Raw genomic sequence first — 18,900 nt, forward strand, 5'->3', positions numbered from 1 at the left:
TCTGTGCTCTAGCATGTTCGGTTATGCTTTTAGTGCCCTGACATTCAGGGGTCAAGCTGAAAAGTGAATCTGTTGTGAATCACATTTTCCAAGATGGCATCGTACGCTGGGTCAGATTACAATGGTGCTTTTGTGTTCATAATTTCATTAATCTCTTACTGGCTGACATTAAGCTCCCAGTGACGGAGCCGCCACAGTTTTGCTTCCCCAAATATTTGAAACCTTAGATTCATCTGTATCAGACCTGTTTGCTCTCATTTCTTAAGGACATGTGGGTCATATGCCGTGTAGTTTACTGCCTGCCACTTCTCCAAGGTCTCAGCCATCAGCTCTTTAATCACCTTGATGCAAATACACAATTTTATTCCAGTCAAATATTCAGCTTTTGGATTTTTCAGTCTTAAAAAAAAAAAAAAAAAAAAAAAAAGGGGAACCAACGTGTTTGTGACAGGCTGCTAGTAACAGTTGTGTGTTGACGACACCGATCCAGCCCTCAAGTTAGTTTCTTTTTAAATAAGTGAGTTGTAGGTCTTTGTTTGGTGGCCAGAGTGGCAAAAGAAAGACATCATTCTGTAAAGGTCAGCGCCACAGACTGGATGAGTGACTTAAAACCAGGAGAACTTAACGTCAGAATCTTCCTGATTCAACATAAGGACACGAGTGGACTCCTGCACTGTAGGTGACACATGGCCTGGTAAAGTTTTCTAATGAGTTTGAATTCTGTGAAGGAAACTATGAATTCAAGTGCAATCAAAGGCAAGTATGTAACCAACTGAAGAATGACAGTTGTGTGCGATTAGCAGTTTTTATTTAAAGCTAAAAGTGATTTTAAGATTGAATAAAGACGAGTAACTCTGTGACAGATTAGACACAAAAGGCTCACTAAGACTACGAACTACAGACAGATTAAATACACCAGATTACTGTGATAAATGCTGCATTTCAAAGCTGAACTCCTCTGAAAAGCCGAGGCGCGTCTGCTCGGTCGGGCCTCTTATTCCTCAGATGGAGCGGCCATCTTGACGAGGCTGTCCTTGTCGAACCTGAAAAGCCTCCATCCCTCCTCCTGAGAGAGGTCCTCGGCACCGCGCCGCTTGTAGAACTGGACCGACGGCTCGTTGTTCTCCGCCACCACGAACATCATGCCGGTGCAGCGCGTCTTCATCGCCAGCTGGAAGAGGACGGAGAGGAGTTTAGGTTGGTGCGCTCAAAAGAACAGCCAAAGTCAGGATGCACTTTAGTTTGTAAACACTCACATTACTGAGGTGCCGCAGGATCCCTGAACCGATGCCCAGACCTGCAGAAAGAGGAACAATTCAGGCATCAATGAAGCTGCAGAGCAGGAGTGAATGTAAACAGATGGAGATGTTTTTACCTCTGTACTCATCCATCACATAGAACTCCTCCAAGTAGAGCTGCTTGCCCACCCAGGGGTCGTACGTGAAGTAGTACATGGCGAAACCCACCACCTTGCGATCTGCAGGGAGAAACGACCATGTTAGGCTGTTAGAAACCAGACATCTCATTCTTGAGATTATGTGGATAAAATATATGCTGAGACTATGCAGAGCAAATAAAAGCAGGGCTGAGGTTTAATGTTTTGGGAATAACACCAGGCTTACAAGCTGTGGAGGCAAATTCTTGTTTAAGATGTGAACAAAGAGACAGTTGGGCAAAAATAAATAACTGCAACACCAGAAATGGCTCCATGCAGGAAAACGTCTACCTTAACCTTCAACCTCCTTCTTAGGGGAAATCTGCCAGAACTTTCTCGGCCTAATCAGACTGTTTACGAGCGTCTGCGCTGCAGTCACTGGGAATGTGTCCAGATGGTGCCTCCCCTGTAGGTCAGGCACAAACTGTACTTCTCTGTACATCTCAATGGAAGCTACGCTGTGAAGAACAATTAAATAAATGTGTTCAGGGGGACTAACACCTGCAGGCGAGCGTCTGACTCTTGGCCTGTATTTACAAAACCAGGATGCACACCCTGTGGAAACGCTGTCTCAGCAGATGGTGGGAAACATTTACTCTCCTTATCAGGTGACATGATAACCTGACGGTTCCTGTGGGAAACTATTCAAGCCTCAGGCTGAAAACGATCCTCCAAGTGTTTTTGCTCCAGAAAGAGGATCCGTGGCGTTTCGTACCTTCACTGCTCTTTTCTCCTTGGATCTCAGTGATGATGCAATGGTAAAACGGGGTGTCACCGAAGCCATCCTCAAGGAGCTCTACAGGCAAACACAACCTTTAATTATTTACACAACAGAGCAGGTAGTCTTTTAGTCGTGTGCAGGTGACTTTAAACTCACCTTTCTCAGTCAGTGTCACCTGGTGCTCCATCTCCTCGTATTTTGCAAGTTCCTGGAACAACAATGGGATGATGTCATTCGTAGTGCGACACAGCACTCCTGATGCCGTTTCATTTTTATTTAGTCCAGAATCCGGTTTGTTTTGAGCTCAATTTCTTAAACAAGCAAAGTGTATTGCAGCTCTGCAGCTCATCCAGTATTCTAACAAACATTTTATTGTGCGACAAGTCATTTATTGATTAAGAACACAAAAGAATCATTGTAATAATTGGTCAGTATCATTGTGGTGATTAAGATGTGAGCGTCGAGGTTTAGATCTTTTCCATCACTTCACTTTTATTCAATGGGAATGATTGAGCAAATTCACAAGAAATGAATTGACGTTAGGGTCATTAAAAGGACCAGAAAGGAGGGAGGTTGAAAAAAATAATCCTCTTTTTACAATTGTATGGGAACAATTTAAAATGGCTTTACAATTTACAAGCCAAAAAGTTAAGTGGAATTAACTAGAAGGAGCCAATTTTATTTATTTTTTAAAGCCAAGTTTACAAGTAAAGTCGATAAGGTCCTTTAAAGTCGGTATATTGTGTAAACTGAAAATGACGTTAACTTTAACTAAGAGGCCTCTAAACGCCCTGATGCTAAATATAGGCGCCACCAGTTTCCAGATCAAACCGGCACCCTCTTCGGGGTTTCGCAGATGTCGCTTGTTTTGTTTTCCTCCACTGTAACGTTTCCGCGTCGGGGTCAGCCATGATACGGACACCGCGTCAGACGGACCATATTTAGACACCCGGCCGCTCTGAGTCATCTGACGTTAAAGAGGCCTCCGGCTCTGACCTCATTCTCGGACATCCTCAGGAAAGCTCACACCTGCCGATGTTTCGCTAGTTAACGGATTTCCACAGCTAACGGATATTGTAACACGTAACAGTTCCCTTTAGCTTTCGACCGCTATATTGAATTCCTGCTCGTTTCATATCAAATTAATTACGTTTATCCCCAAAACGGTATTTGGTTTTTTTAATCCCACAGGCCTACCTTCACCAGTCGTAATATATCAGGCACGTCTCGGGGTTCAGCTTTTCGTAATTTATACTCCATTTTCTTCTTTTACTTTTTTTCCCTTTCGTCAGAAGTCCTCTGTATGTAAATTGGAAGATTAGGTGTTTCTTCATTCGCCTCGCAGTGGCTTTTCCCCCACAGTCAGCCTCTGGTCCGAACGCGCTCGTCGAGATAAAACATTCAGTATAACTGGCCCTCGGCTGGGTCGCTGCCGCTCTACTGTGCCCCCTTTGTTTATGTCAGGGCTTTTATAGCCGGCTCGCGCTGCAATATAATTGGTCGGTTCACTCAAGTATCGCATTTCTGACAAATCAGCGACACCCCCTGGTCACTTTTTTTGTCCAATCGGGGTACAAAGAACGGTCACATGTGGGGGTCTGTTTTTATTCTGTCATATGTTTTTGATGGAGAAAAGGACCTGGGAAAGTGTTTTTATTCTTTAGTTAAACAATGTTGAACTAATGTTTAACTAATGTATAAGAGTCAAACAATGTGCTAAATATCTAACACATTAAACAAAAACAATAGCCTATAATTTAAGTTACTTAATCAAAACAGTAACTTAACTGTAACTGTATCTGAAGTTCAGAAAACAACATCAGTTTTGCCCCAGAGATAAGATAAGAAGCACATAGATTTCCAGGTGTTATGAGGACTAGAAACTTTCTTGGGATGATAAGTTCTTCTAAAACAGATCAGTTTGGCACCAAAATAGTTACGTAACAGATAAACAATTAAATGAGGAAATATTGTTTTTACAGTATTTAAAACAGAAATGTTCTACTATACAAAAATGAAGAACATTATCATAAATACAGGACACTCTGGGCAATAATAATAATAATAATAATGAATAATGGATTGGATTTATATAGCGCTTTTCAAGGCACCCAAAGCGCTTTACAATGCCACTATTCATTCACTCTCGCATTCACACACTGGTGGAGGCAGCTACGGTTGTAGCCACAGCTGCCCTGGGGCAGACTGACAATAAGCTACTTTTCTGTGATTCTACACATTTATGATGTAGAAAACTGAGACATATTGTTGAAATTGTCCTTCCTTTTCTTTTAAGATATGTCAAGGATTAAATATTTAGTTGAGTGTCTTTACACTGACAGAAAGGCATTCCTGTTCTCCAAGGAAGTGAAGCCACTCAGCAGGGATCTATTTGGGCAGTTGTTGTGAAGGTTTGTCTAATTAATTTTAAAGGTCTTTGAGGAAAAAAAGAACCCCATGTATGGAATCACCAGTTTTTCACATTTCTTTTTTCCTCCAGGGGGTTTAATTTCAACTCACAATGCTCCAGTACAGACTTCAGTTCAGGTCTCTCCCATAATGCCTCTGTCTGCCCACACAAGTGGAATTTTCCAACACCAGCAGACCCTACATATTCATGTGCAGAGTAGAGTGTGTGTAATGATTAGGTGTGGTTAGATGCTTCGCAGACAGTTGTAGCATTGATGTACTGGGGGGAACAATGATCCTCTGAGAACAGGTCAAAGGCCACCCCCACCCCCACACCTGCAACTGTAACTTAGACTGAAATTGATGCAATACAAGACATTTAATGTCCCTAACAGTGTATAACGTGGTTGTTTTAGTTGCTTTATTTATGACACTTCTTATACGTTATTTTCTTCTCATACATCTTACCGTTGTTGTTCATTCACTTGTAGAAGACGGACCAGAACGTTTGGCTGTCCAGAAAAGTGTTCAGCTTAAAAAAAACCAACAACTAAGGGCAAGGTGTGCCTCAGGAGTATCTTGTAGTGAAAACCAGACACTTTTAACCCTTCTGTTATGTTTGTCTCCAAGGTGAAGGAAGGACGTTCGTGGGTCAGCTTGGGCATGTTTAGTTATCCAAAACAACAAAAAACCCACAGAATAAACATTGTTCATATCTCATTATTAACTCCATTACCAACTATTTCAGTCATTATTTGATGTAGTTGTGTTCTTTACTGCTCACAGATCATGGTTCGATGAGGATATATGACTTTTTTTAAGTACAGTGTTGAATAATGGTAGTTGCCAGCTTGTCTCTCTCTCTCCCATCTAACAGTGCTTGTCTCTTGATTATCAAATCGGATGACTCTGGAAAAAATATGAAGTCTCCAGAGACATTGTGACACAAAATATACGTGTAAATATGTGAAATTAGCTACTTTCATTGTATATGTTGATTACATCTATTAAACCAAGCAGAATAAGTTCCATGTTGAAAAAATACTTTAAAATAATTTTAAATATAATATTCAATTTTGAAATGGATCACTCCGACCTGAAACATATCAGGAGGGTTAAAGGAGAATCACTTTCCCTTGTTTCCCCTTGTGCTTTGTACGCTATGACATGGTAAACACCATATTACAACATGTCAACATGTATCCACTCATCTAATAAATAAATGAAATTATTTATAGATTCATAAAAAAAGTACACAAAGAGTGTTTTGATATTTTACTCATGCATACAGTTAGGTTTGTTACTGTTTCACTGACCCACGTTCGACAAAAACATGGGTAATTCAATAAATACAAAGTTCAAGGTTCTGGCAGAGAGAGTAACATTTCGAGAGAAAAAAATAAGAAGGACAAATTATATTAGAGTGGCAGATTTAGGCTAAACGGAAATATCAAAAACAGAAATGTAAAAGTTTTTTAAGCGGCTGTTTAGTGAGCGATAACACTTTTACTTGGAAAATCTCTCAGTGAGCACCACTGTGTCTGTCTGTGTCTAAATTTGTAAGGTTAGCCTGTCAAATAAAGTTCCTGACAGGCTGCACCGAGGGCATCAAGGCCCACGGATGCTGAGCGCTGCGTCATCACGCAGTGGGCGGAGCTGCGTGCCACCGCGGAAGCTACCCCGTCATCAGCCTCTTTCTCTCCTCAAGAGAAAACTGTGATTCTTCTTCTTTTCTCTCCCTTTTTTCAGCCCACCCGCTTCGTTTGGACCCCTCGAGGCCTCGGCTCTGTCATCCCGGTCAAAATGCTCTCACAGAGGTTAGTGACGTAAAACAAAGCTCGTGCACAGCTGTCTCTGCGGCGTCCGCGCTGTTAACAAGTGACCTAAGAGTAGCGAGGGAAGCGAAGCAGCGATAAACAGCGATTTGTGATGGTCCTTTCTCTGTTATGACTTCAGTGGTGTGTAAATGAAGAGTGACTAGTTAACCAGGCCCACAGAGGGCGGCGGTCTGTTTCCACGAAGGGCGTGTCTGCAGGAAATAAAGACAGAGCAAATCAGCAGGCCTCACACAGGATAAACACCGAAGTTAACTTATGACAGCTACACAGGCTAGTTCAGAAACCTCTACGCAGTTTACACTCCTACATGCGCTTTATAAATAAGTAATGAGGTCAAAATGACCACTACGAAGAGTTTCACATGTACAATACACACATAATAATAATAATAAAAACAGAAATGGCCGAAACATTATCAGTTAAAATGTTTGATTTTAAAAAGACGCTAGTTCTTCTTTTCATCCTCCTCTGTCACTCTTTGCATGTCCTCCTTCACCACATCCATGAACTTCCTCTAACTTCCTCTTTTCCATCCTTTCTCCCCATCTTCACATGTCCAAACACTCATCCTGAGCTGTGTCTCTAATTACTAATCATAACTAATCCTATTCATCCGGCTCACTCCCAGTGAGAATCTGAGCATCTTCAACTCCTCTTTCCATCGTTTTTGTCAGCAGCACTGTCTCAGAACCACAGATCATAACAGGCCTCACTACCATTTTACAAAACTTCCCTTTTGTGACTCTCATCTTCACCTTCATCCTGCCTTCTTCTTCAGCTCTAAGGTTGCTGTCTGTTACACAACTTGAGTGTAACACGAAGAGTAAAAAACAGTGAGACTTCCTAGTTATAAATGCAGTGGAAAATTAGTTAAAAAATCAGAATTAAGTTAAAGATGTAAAATCTGTAAGAAGACGACTGAGAAAGACCAACAATATAAGTAAGACTTCAGAGAATGTTTTAAAAGATACTGATGAAGAAAGCTGAAGGCCCTCAGGCAGGTCCTTCGACAGCTGAGGGGCACAGATGAAACCAAACAGAGATTCGGGGTTTCTTCTACACAGAGGAACTTTAGGTTTGGTCAGATTAGGTCAGAGTCAAAGAAATAATCAGTATTGTTATCAAGTTATTTTTAAATTCCTTTGTCAGAAGAGTTGTGAACTTTTTGTTATTCCAGTCATTGATGCATTGTTAAAAATAAAGGACAGATTGCTGCTAATCCAGGTAACACAGACTCACTGACTTTACAGTTCATGATAACTGTCCTGTGACCCAGTCTAACAATAATTAAGATCATTGAATGTACTCTTATTTTTAAAATTGTATTTTAATCTCATGGAGATTACATTTTAAAAAAAGATGTTCAGAAAGTGGACATGCAGTAACGAGCTATAAATGTGACTAAGCTGCAGAGAGTCACGCTCCTCTCATGGGGGGGCGGTAACAGTCCATCTGATCAGCTGTTCGGGATCTAAACCGCTCACACGCCCGGCCTGAAATAGAGGCGGTCGGTGTGCGTGCCTGTAACAGGACTTGGTAATTACAGGAGTTTTTCTGCTTGCTTCAGGTTTCTGCTGCTGCGATCGGCCGCGTCCTTCACGAGGAAGTCGTTCTGCACGGGAGGAGCGTTGAAGCAGGGCAAGCAGGGAAAGGCACCTGACATGATCGAGGGTAAGAAAGCAAACGCACTTCCTGTTTCACATCGCCTGATTTAACAGCAAGAACACAGAGAGGTAAAGAGTGAAGTAACACATGTCAAATCAGAGCTATGATGGAACAGTTTACATACATGAAGCTAGTATCAACACAATGCAAATGTCATGTAATATGATGATTATCACATCTATGATGAGTTCCTGTTGCCACCAGGTGGCGTTATGCCATTTTAGAGGCCTCCAGACTCTTAGCAATCAGCTGACGATTGTGGCAGATTAGATATTTATACATCTGAGGTATAGTAAATTCTTGTGTTGTGGTGAAACGTCAACATTTACGATGACACAACAAACCTTCAATGCAAACTCAAAAGTTTCACAATTCTGCATTTGGGAGGTCTTTACGTTGAAGTCACCAAAATTTATTATTTTTATCGCTCAATACACTTAAATTTAATGACCTAGTTGAGCTTAAAATTACATAAATTGTGAACAGAGAACAACAACATGTATTAGGCCCAAGTATTCAGAGTTTGTTTGAAGTTTGTTTCTGTTCTATTTTTATTCTAAATCAATAGAGTAACATTTAGGAGTAAGTGCGCAGAGGAAAGTAAAAGCTGTTTGTAACCACAAAGCTTCACACAATTATGTAAAAATGAAAATCTGCCTCAAGCCTGGAAAATGGAAATTTACCATCCATCCATCCATCCATCTTCATCCGCTTTATCCGAGGCCGGGTCGCGGGGGCAGCAGCCTAAGCAAAGAGGCCCAGGGGCCCGTTCTTCGTACCTCGCTAAGTAGGTTAGCCGGATTAGATTGTTGACGATTTCGCGTGATCCTGGATCAGTCGGTTCCCCGAAGCTCATCCGGGACTTGCTGTCATAGCAACAGAGCCGTAAGCGTAAACCTGCTCGGGAGCAGGTTTACTTTATGTAAACAGGATTAGATCGCGGCCACGCAGGTATGTCCGCTTCATTTATACGAAAGCAACAGCGATAAATAAATAACATCAATGTAACTGAAGATAATGCAGCACTTGATCCATTTATTGATTTCACACAGATACATACAGGTCATTTCCTAAAAAAGGGAAATGTACTATTAACATTCTATTACATGTATGTGATTATTACAGATGTAATTCATATTTCAGAGTAGTAATTGTAAATTACTTCGTGTAATCAAGATGAGAGACCACGGCTATAAAAGCGAAGGTGGATTTGGGAAGCCTGTCGCAGTCATGTCCTGTCCGTATACGCGAGCAACCCATTGCGGAAGGTGCAAGATTGATAAGGAGAGTCCTCAGAATTCAGCGTATATTGCGGGACAGACAGGATCCTTTAGCTCAGAGCGACAGTGTGCTCATTGAGAGATATCGATTTTCCCGTGAGGGTATTATTCACTTAACCAACTTGTTGACGAGGGGGTGCAGGACCACCACCTGTCTTTTTTTGCTCTGCCCTTTTCTTGGTTGCTGTTATGAACAAACAGATTATTTCAGGCTCTCTTTCCAAGAGACGAAAAGCAATATAAGTGATAAATATTACCATTCTGTAGAATATTCTTATATTTCACTTTTACTTGTTCCCATGTTCTAGTGGGTCCTGTTGTGGCTCTAATGTGAAAGAGGATAAAATATAACAATATAATATAATGTAATATAATATTGGATAATATAGTGTAATATAATAAATCTACCCTACCGCCTACTGGTGTTGGCCAGAGGGGCCGATGGCGCAATATGGCAGCCTCGCTTCTGTCAGTCTGCCCCAGGGCAGCTGTGGCTACAACCGTAGCTGCCTCCACCAGTGTGTGAATGTGAGAGTGAATGAATAGTGGCATTGTAAAGCGCTTTGGGTGCCTTGAAAAGCGCTATATAAATCCAATATATTATTAATATTATTATTATTAAATCACTTACGAGTTTAATTTGTCAGCAACTTTCTGCCAGCCCTCTCTCCTTGCTTTTGCAGCCTTTGCAGTGTTCCCTTGCGTTCTGATTAAACTCTGAAACTCCTGAAATCCCTCACTCAGGAGTTCTTGCTCTGCTGCCGAAAAATACCGAGCCGAGCGCGCTCCTTCGACATTTTCGCCGACCAATCAGAGGGTTGCCGATCAATGTTTCTACTATCGATGCGTAGCCCCTTTTATGACACCCAGTGATGTCACATTACTGCGTCCAGCTGTACTAATCGTCAACAGCAGGTGTGTTCGGGGAACCGGATTAGCGAGCTCACGGTTAGCGCGATGATTTGATCTTGGATGTGTCATTTGATCTTGGATGTAGTAAGCGACGTACGAAGAACGGGCCCCAGACCTCCCTCTCCCCAGCCACCTCCTCCAGCTTATCCGGGGGAATACCAAGGCGTTCCCAGGCCAGCCGAGAGATATAATCTCTCCAGCGTGTCCTGGGTCTGCCCCGGGGCCTCCTCCCGGTGGGACATGCCTGGAACACCTCACCCAGGAGGCGCCCAGGGGGCATCCTTGTCAGATGCCCGAACCACCTCAGCTGGCTCCTTTCGATGTGGAGCAGCAGCTGCTCTACTCTGAGCCCCTCCCGGATGGCCGAACTTCTCACCCTATCTCTAAGGGAGAGGCCAGCCACCCTTCGGAGGAAGCTCATTTCTGCCGCTTGTATCCGCGATCTCGTTCTTTCGGTCACTACCGAAATTTACCTTTAAAGATAAAAAGCTTGAGTTTCTTTAAGGTTTTCTCAGAGAAGCTTTGTTGTGCATCCTGGGATGTTGGATTTGCGTACCTGGTTTCATAAAGGTTGATGAGAGAGAGTGCTGCGACGCCATGAATATTTTCACTGGTTTCCATCATGTTAAGTGTGATTTACTTGTGTAAATGATAATAATAAACAAAGCAAGGCCCTAAATAGGACCTGCTGTATCCTTAGTGGAACAAAGTCTCTGCTGTATTCAGGACAGAAGTGTTTTCACTTTGTACATTTGAGTTTATTCTGGTCTCCTCATGAGTCCGTTGTCCTCTGAGCCCTGTGTGTTTAATCCTTTGTGTTTCTCCACAGGAAATCCACAGTTTCATGTGTCAAATGGTGCGTGTTGGTAAACCAAGATGAATCACAACTATCTGAACTGACGAGCTTATTAATTATCTTCTAATTTACTCTAATTACATTTTAACTCCTCCCTGCATGTTTCCCCCCTACTGTCTCCTAACTGAAGTTTCAGCTTCTGCTGTTCAGCCTTTTCATAGAGCTGCATTTTATGTTCAAAGACGTCTCCTCTGGCAGAATCAAACCTTCCTGTAGCAGGAACTCTCTCGTCTTCTTCCCTCTGTGGCACTCAGCTTCAGTTTTATGTTTTCTTGCTGTTCAGACGTTGCTGAGCTGCAAGTCTCAGATCACATTGTAAAAAATGTGCTATATTTAATGGCAGCCTCCAAACTCCAGTGTTCAGATCTTTCATACATCTGGTTCGTCTTCTGTTTTCAGTGCGAAACAGGCTGAGAGAAATCGTGGGAGCTTCCACAAACTGGAGGTAACTGGCATGACTCACAGTTCAAAATCATCTTTATTTACCTCATGCTGTCTGAAATGAGCTGTTTTAGCTCCTCCCCCTTTAAGCCACCTAAGGCTTAATGCCTTAGATGAGTATATTATTGTCATCCTCTCACTGTGACATCATACAGACCCAACAGTAGAAAAAAACTGTCAGAAACATGCGTTTTTACACACAGACTGACCTCATTTTACAAACGTTGTGGTTAATATAAACATCAGCTGTTGTAACAGTGTATATATGATAGAAAGTAAGAAAATGTAATAGATTTACTTTAAATCTTAGTATGAATCCATTTCTGGTGAAACAAATCTGTTTGTGACTCTCTGCCTGTAAAAGAATCGGCAGCTGGCCTCTCCTTAAAAATCACAGCATCCTTAATCATTTCTCAGCAAATGTTAAAAGCCACCACTCAGTCTGCAGCCTTTGAATGCAGTAATAAATTTTGCTTCGATCGTTACGTTTTGGCAAGATTATCAAAAAAGACATTTTTGGTCATTTTGCTTTCACAGAGTTACTTTTGAGTTTGTTCATTGGCTTTGTGAAAAGCTGTCTGGCTGGATACTTGAGATTTAGGATTGTCCTGTTGTTACCTGCGGTCGTTCAGTTTTGTCAGACAGCTTTAGTACTGTTAGAGGTTCCACAGGGTTCTGCTCTCGGACCCCAGATATTTTATATTTACGTGCCAACACTCACTTGAATAATTATTTAAAAAATCCTCAGCATCAGATGTTATTGTATTGCAGATGACACACATATATATGACTCCCATATCGTTCCTCTCTCATCTCATGTTACTCCTGTAATTTTATCAGTCTATTAAATCTGCTGTAGAATCGTCTTTTTTCTGGTAAGAAAAAAAGGCCGGTCATTTTTATCTGGAGGAATTTTGAGAAAACAAGTAAATAATGTGTTCATTTCCTGTCTGTTAGATTACTGCTGTTCACTTTTCAGTACACAATTGTTAAAGCTTTTAGCTTCCAAACCCCTACACACCTAAATCCAACCCTCACCTTCAGTATTTCTAACTGAAGTCCTAAAAATAAAGCTGACTGAGCTCATTTATCAGCAGTTAGATGACACATTTTTGCTGTTTACTGTAATTACAGGACTTTTTTATTGCTTTTTTGCTTAATAAATATTTTAAAAGATAAATCTAAAGAAAAAAGTGGTGAGAAAGTGGGACAAAACTATCGTATAATCAATAATAATAATACCAATGAAATATATTTACATGAACAAATCCAGGGAGTCTATTTTTAACATGTTATATTTAGTGATGCGGTCTCGTTCTCGTCTGCAGCGACCATCAGCAGGCCATGGCGGAGCGTGTCTCACTGTCATCCATGTTGGCCAAATCTCAGAACGAACTTCCTGCCAAGAGGATGAAGGACAGCTACCTGGAGGTGCACCTGCCCCTGGGCTCTGAGCCACAGCTCAGGGAGAAGTATCTGACCTACCACAACACCGTCAGGTAAACACGCAGAAAGCGGAGACAGTAAAGTGAGTGAACGGGCAGACCAACAGTACGTTTACCATGAAAGGAAAATCTAAGAGCTACATGACAGTCTGATAAATCCATGTCTCCTCCATGTGAATGGTGACGGGTTCAGTTACATTCTTTGTATTGGATAAGCAAGAACCTCCAGAGCCAAAAGCTGCACTTCCCCTAATGGCCACTGGAGGCAGGCTCCAAAAAGACCCCTGTGTTAAAGTGTCTGTTTACAGTAGAAACAAACTTGTTTACAGCATGCTGCAAAAACTTCATAGCTACTGTACTGACTGCTTTTATGACTCGCCTGTTTAAATGCTAGAAATTGAACCCTGTGTTTGTGCACAGTCATCAGAAAATGAATGCAGCCTGCTCTCTGAGTAAATGTGGCCCAGTACGTCTGCGCTTCAGTTTTGACCTTCTAACTGTTTTCTGTCTCGTTTCAGGTTTGGCAGAATCCTGGAGGACTTGGACAGTTTAGCAGGTACACAGCAGATTAGATGATGGGGAACTTCACTCATTCAAGCACTAATTACACAGTTAGGTTCATTTAAACTTGGGTGCTGAAATATGGACAGGAAGTGTAGACTCTCAGCTTTTATTTGAGGGTATCCACATTCAAACTGGATGAAATTGTTACAGGAGTGTTAAAATCTACAGTTTGGTACATCCTGTGAAAGAAAGAAAGCACTGCTGAACTCAGCAACGCCAAAAGACCTGGACGTCCAGCCATCGAAGTGAACGATACTCTCCAGGAGGTCTACCAAGTCTACCATAAAGAGAAGCGGGTGTGAAAGTAAATACTCAGGGTTCACTGCAAAGCGAAAGCCAGTCATAATCCTCAAGAAAAGAGAGGCTAGACTGGGCTGGACAGGACAGAAGGGGCCGAATCAATGCTGATGTGTTCAGAGACGTACTGTCTGCTCAAACCCAGCTGAACGCAGTCAAACCGATTGGGCGGCGTTTCATAATACAGATGGACAATGACCCCAAACATATAGCTAAAGCAACCCACTCCTGAATGGACCAGTCAGTCGCCTGAGCTTAACCCAGCTGATCATGTATTTCAGTTGTTGAAGATTAAGCTTTGAACAGAGAGACCCACAAACCAACAGGTAAAGGCCTGGCAGAGCATTAACCAGGAGGAAACCAGCATCTGATGATGACCATGAGCTCAATACTTCAGGCTGTGATCACCAGCACAGGGTTTTCAACTAAGTATTAGAAATTAACGTTTTGTTTTGAGTTATTTAACTTGTCCACCGAAATGAAAGGATTCAACCCACTGAATTAAAGCTGAAAGTCTGCATGTGGGTCATTTCAAATTCACTGTGGTAATGTAGAGAATCAAAATATTTATGGACCTAACTGTAATTTCTCCTCTTCTTTCTTCCTCAGTCCTCATCTCTTACTCTCACACCTACAACTCAGAACTAAAGAGGTCTCCTCTGTCTATTGTCACCGCCCTGGTGGACAAAATCGGTAAGAATCTCTCGGGTACAGGGTACAATAAACCACTTTGGTTTGTTTACCACTAATATCTTTGTGTGTGTGTGTGTGTGTGTGTGTGTGTGTGTGTGTGTGTGTGTGTGTGTGTGTGTGTGTGTGTGTGTGTGTGTGTGTGCGCGCTTGGTCAGACATGAGGCAGCACGTCATCTACCCCGACTGCGACATCAAGTTCACAGGTCATGTGACGTGGGTGGGGAAGTCCTCCATTGAAGCCAAGATCCACATGTCACAGGTGGGCTCGCCTAACCTGCTTACTCGACTATATGCAATATATACAAAGAGAGTAATTAAATGAAGAGTCTTAACCCTGTTTATGCTCGCTGGTGGTGTAAATAAAAACCAAGTGTTTGTCTCTCCTGCAGTACTGTGACGGAGCGTACGCCTCCGTTCTGGATGCTACATTCGTCATGGTGGCCCGAGACCCAGGAAACAAGAGGTATTACATCCTGTACAGTGCCAGTGCTTTTATTTTGAAAAAACACGAGTTTAGAGAATCCCATTTCTAGATCCCAGGGCCCTTTTTTTGAAAATCTGACATAGTTGTGATCAACAGAACCAAAAGTCATTTTATTTGCCTACGAAACACAGTTTGGGGGTTAATAGGATCAGAGTTACCCTGAAAGTAGTGTTATAGTTTCCATGTTGCAGAGGCTGTTAGGGTCCAAGAGACATAGATCTGATCGACTCTCTGAGTATCTTACCTCACAGAGATTTAAGAGTTGGGATTAATAACTATGAGGAGCTCTCTGCCCAGCACTGTACATCTGGATTCTGTCCTCTGCTCGTGTGCTGCCTCAGGAGATTTTGCATTATTATTACATTTGTTTGTTTTGGCTCTCTGCATCGAGAAAGTGTTTTCATTGAGGACTAATTATGTGCACGGAAATCATTTTATTTCCCATTTCCTGTGCAGATTTATTTTTGCACAGAGCTTTGCTTCTCAGTCCTAAAAGTGGCACGGTAAACTCATGCTGTGTTTCTCTCATACTTATTTAATACTCTGTGTTTCTGCTTCTTTTCCCTTTTCAGGGCAGCGTTTGTAAATCCACTGACGCCTGAAGGACCCGAGGAAGAACGACTCTTGCAGGAAGGCGAAGGTGAGAGCCGATGAAACAATCGCAGCTTTTATGAAGAGCGTAGTCTTTGCACGCTGATCTTGACGCTCACTCTCCTCCAGCTAACAAATCCCGCCGTGTGGAGCTGAGCACTGCGTCGCTGCTGAAGGTCGCTCCCACACAAGAGGAGAGGACGGTCGTTCACGGCCTTTTCCTCAACACCCTGGACACCAAGTACGACTGAAACATCACAGGATATCATGAGGATGTTATATTTGCTTCATATATTAAGATACACTCTGTTAAATCCCTGTGGATGTTTCTGCAGCACAGTCAGTTTCCGCAGCAGAATTCTGCCCCCAAACTCAGTGTGGATGGAAGATGCCAAACTGAAAGGATTGGAGATCTGCCATCCTCAGGTGAGAGGACGGATAAATAATAAGAAGGAGAATTTATTTCTACACTGAGGTTCATTTTAGGCTGTGAATATATGCAAGGTGTGATTTACGTAATGTATTTCTGGTCACTTTCCCATTGAAGATCATCTTCTCGTGCACCTCTAACTTGAATTCAGCCTTTTAAGTCTTCCCTGGAGATTAAACTGGAGCCTCTGGAGCTGTTTGTACCAAAGCAAGACAATCCGAGTCCACCCGATGTGCGGCTCTGTCATAGCCGGAGACTCGACTCTCTACATCAGCGATGTTCCTCCACATGAAAGACGGCTTATTTTGATCAACAGAAGTTTGAGGTTTGAAGTTCGTGGAGATAATAAAGAGCGTACAGTGCAAAGCTGAGGACTCAGGAACACGACTTTTAAGGATTCATGCTGGAAGCTGTGTAGACCAGAGGAGATGGTCTTGAAGGGGAGATTCCTAAAGCTTTTTGTAATCACACCTTGTATATATATGAACTCTTTACTTGGATATTTCCTTGAGTTGTGTTTCTTTTTTCCTAAATACCAGCAGCTATGTTTACATGGGGAAATGGATCTTTTGTGGTTTCCAGTTTCATTTATGTTCCCAGTTTAAACCCTAAATTATTTCAGCTGGAAAACTTAAAAAACCTATTTCTGTGTTTGTGTTGACCAGGAGAGGAACATCTTTAACAGGATATTTGGAGGTTTTCTGATGAGGAAAGCTTACGAGCTCGGCTGGGCCAACGCCTGCTCCTACGGGTGAGACATTTAGACTAAAGGGTTAAAGAAACATTAAAGAATAACTGCTGTAAATGTTGTTGCTCCTTGCCGTGTGTTGCAGGGGTTGTCGGCCGAGTCTGGTGGCTGTCGATGATATCCTCTTCCAGAAACCTGTGGAGATTGGATCTTTGCTGATGCTCTCATCGCAGGTCAGAGCATCTTCTTTATAGGTGGACTACCTGTATGGCTTTCAGAGTTAGAGGCCAGCCAATGGAAAAAAAAGGGGAGGAGTTAGATTAAAAAAGTGAAATATTTCACTTGGAGCTGATGGAGACCAAAAATGGAGCTAAAGTAAAGTGATTGTCCTTTAAGAGGAATGTAAGATGATGTTTATTTGCCAACTTTTTACACCTACAGCACTTTTTGTAAAAAATTATATCATAGGAACTAGATGTTTTTTTTACATGTGTTTTTGTGACTGAGATGTTTTGAACTGAATTATCGGAGGTCACCTCTACTGCTCCATATTCTTATACTTGGACTTTGCTAGAGAAGCTTTGGATGATTCAAAGTTCAAAATAATCCTGATTTTTCTGACACCTTGGAGCAGCCTCTCAGTGAATCCTGTCTCTAAAACTGGCCTTTTTAGCCCCGCCTCCTTTAATCGAACTTTCCTCTGATTGGCTAAACAAGAATTAAGCAACACGTTTCTCTGTCCACCTTTAATATGAGCATCCAGCACTGGAACAGGAGACACGAGACAAAAAATAAGGACAATAATTACATGAACAGGATAAATGATGTTTTTATGTCTTTTTTGTGCTTCGGCTGTTTGTGTCTTTGTTTTTCAGGTGTGTTACACTCAGGGGACGTACGTCCAGGTCAGAGTTCACAGCGAGGTGTTTGACCCGCTGACCCGACAGCACAACACCACCAACATCTTCCACTTCACCTTCACTTCAGACCGCGACGTCCCCAACATCATGCCCAAGACTTATGGAGGTGAGCCGGTGCAGACAGGAAACAGTTAAAAAAAGAAATCTGATTTATATCCATGTCAGTAAGTTCCTTTCAGAATAAATCAAACAAACTTCCACGTTCAGTGCCGAAAGAAATCAACTATTAAAACGGTTGTTAAATGTTAATTTAGCTGCTGGTTGTTATGATCACGCGTTCGTTGATCGGCACTTCTCGCTTTGACTCACTCTTTTCTACCGAGACATTTACTGTGTCACGTTTTAAAAACTAGGAATAGTAGATGTTTCAGCAGCATTTTCAGCTTTTTTTCAGGTTTCCATGACAACCTGTTGCAATTTTATTACTCACTGGGTGCAGCGTATGCAGGCAGGTTAATCTACAGGTGACCCATGATGTTAGCTCCTCCACAGCCACCGAATAAAAGCCAAACTTTAAAAACTTAAAAACAAATCCTGCACATAGAGTTGTTGATTAATCTGGGATTACAGATCTGACTTGTTCTGTATTCAAAGATCAAACTGAAAGGAAGGAGAACAGCTGTGTGTACTGATGTGGATGTTTTGTGTGTCTGACAGAGTCGATGCTGTACCTGGACGGAAAGAGACACTTTGACCAAACCGTGGCGTGCTGAGGCGTCAAACTGAAGCCTTTCAGCATCCAGATGCCGAGCTCCAAGTGTTTCCGTGTTGTTGAGAATAATGAATGAATTTTAGGTTCTGACATATAACGGTTTCTGAATTTTGAACAGCCCACAGGCACTTTGTTTGAATCTTGTTGCTTCAGTCGATCTGGAGGTTTACAAATTGATGTGTTTGGCGCACTACAGCAGAAGATGCTTTTCCCCCCATGTTTCTCTATTTTATACTCTTATCATTTTTCCCACTTGTCAGTGTTACAGCCTCTCAACTGTAGAAAACGAGGTAAACACTCCAGCCCTTCTCATCATAACCTCATTCACTTCGACTCCTCGGTGTTACGATACAGCGTGTTACGTTTTTATATCTCACTGTTGCTTACACGCACAAACAGCTTTTCTTTTTTACACTTTATTATGATGCTGCTGCAAAAAGAACAAGGGTGTCAATTCTCTGGCCTTAACTGGTGTATTTACTCGAATGCAATAAAAAAGTTTTATTTATCTCGGTGTTA

At 42.0% G+C, this 18,900-nt stretch overlaps 2 protein-coding genes and 1 long non-coding RNA gene across 4 annotated transcripts; 1 reads left to right on the forward strand and 2 right to left on the reverse strand.

Moving 5' to 3' along the window:
- Window positions 1-786: 786 nt before the first annotated feature.
- On the reverse strand, window positions 787-3,610 carry LOC146662637 (diamine acetyltransferase 1-like). Its single transcript, XM_085417584.1, has 6 exons — window positions 3,354-3,610; window positions 2,313-2,364; window positions 2,151-2,231; window positions 1,376-1,477; window positions 1,257-1,297; window positions 787-1,171 (listed from the first exon to the last, which is right to left on the reverse strand). The coding sequence occupies exons 1-6, from the start codon at window positions 3,414-3,416 to the stop codon at window positions 995-997; spliced, it is 516 nt and encodes a 171-aa protein (XP_085273710.1). The 5' UTR covers window positions 3,417-3,610; the 3' UTR covers window positions 787-994.
- Window positions 3,611-6,202: 2,592 nt separating this feature from the next.
- acot9.1 (acyl-CoA thioesterase 9, tandem duplicate 1) lies at window positions 6,203-18,899 on the forward strand. Of its 2 annotated transcripts, XM_085417494.1 has the most exons (16): window positions 6,203-6,382; window positions 7,971-8,074; window positions 11,090-11,116; window positions 11,516-11,561; window positions 12,886-13,056; window positions 13,521-13,558; window positions 14,473-14,556; window positions 14,712-14,815; window positions 14,946-15,019; window positions 15,613-15,680; window positions 15,761-15,872; window positions 15,967-16,057; window positions 16,727-16,812; window positions 16,895-16,982; window positions 17,625-17,775; window positions 18,327-18,899. In XM_085417494.1, exons 1-16 carry the CDS (start codon window positions 6,369-6,371, stop codon window positions 18,380-18,382), a joined length of 1,314 nt encoding a protein of 437 aa, XP_085273620.1. In that variant the 5' UTR covers window positions 6,203-6,368; the 3' UTR covers window positions 18,383-18,899. The 2 variants fall into 2 exon arrangements, with proteins under 2 accessions (XP_085273620.1, XP_085273621.1); XM_085417495.1 differs by lacking the exon at window positions 11,090-11,116.
- On the reverse strand, window positions 8,832-10,369 carry LOC146662639 (uncharacterized). Its single transcript, XR_014913165.1, has 4 exons — window positions 9,980-10,369; window positions 9,762-9,854; window positions 9,640-9,673; window positions 8,832-9,532 (listed from the first exon to the last, which is right to left on the reverse strand). It is a non-coding gene; the product is annotated as an uncharacterized LOC146662639 (long non-coding RNA).
- Window position 18,900: the final 1 nt, after the last annotated feature.

This window comes from Rhamphochromis longiceps, linkage group LG9 (assembly GCF_057381845.1).
Source record: "Rhamphochromis longiceps isolate RC_006_pf linkage group LG9, R_longiceps_female_GT1.1, whole genome shotgun sequence".
NCBI classification, from domain to species: Eukaryota; Metazoa; Chordata; class Actinopteri; order Cichliformes; family Cichlidae; genus Rhamphochromis; species Rhamphochromis longiceps.

What these genes read in the sequence shown, in the direction of transcription:
- LOC146662637 (XM_085417584.1), bottom strand. Translation starts at nt 3,416, where the DNA reads ATGGAGTATAAATTACGAAAAGCTGAACCCCGAGACGTGCCTGATATA. An exon ending in AGGAGAAAAGAGCAGTGAAG is followed by an intron (nt 1,478 to 2,150) that starts GTACGAAACGCC and finishes TTCTCCCTGCAG; the next exon opens with ATCGCAAGGTGGTGGGTTTC. An exon ending in TGTGATGGATGAGTACAGAG is followed by an intron (nt 1,298 to 1,375) that starts GTAAAAACATCT and finishes CTCTTTCTGCAG; the next exon opens with GTCTGGGCATCGGTTCAGGG.
- acot9.1 (XM_085417494.1), top strand. An exon ending in CGAGACCCAGGAAACAAGAG is followed by an intron (nt 15,020 to 15,612) that starts GTATTACATCCT and finishes TTCCCTTTTCAG; the next exon opens with GGCAGCGTTTGTAAATCCAC. An exon ending in CATGCCCAAGACTTATGGAG is followed by an intron (nt 17,776 to 18,326) that starts GTGAGCCGGTGC and finishes TGTGTCTGACAG; the next exon opens with AGTCGATGCTGTACCTGGAC.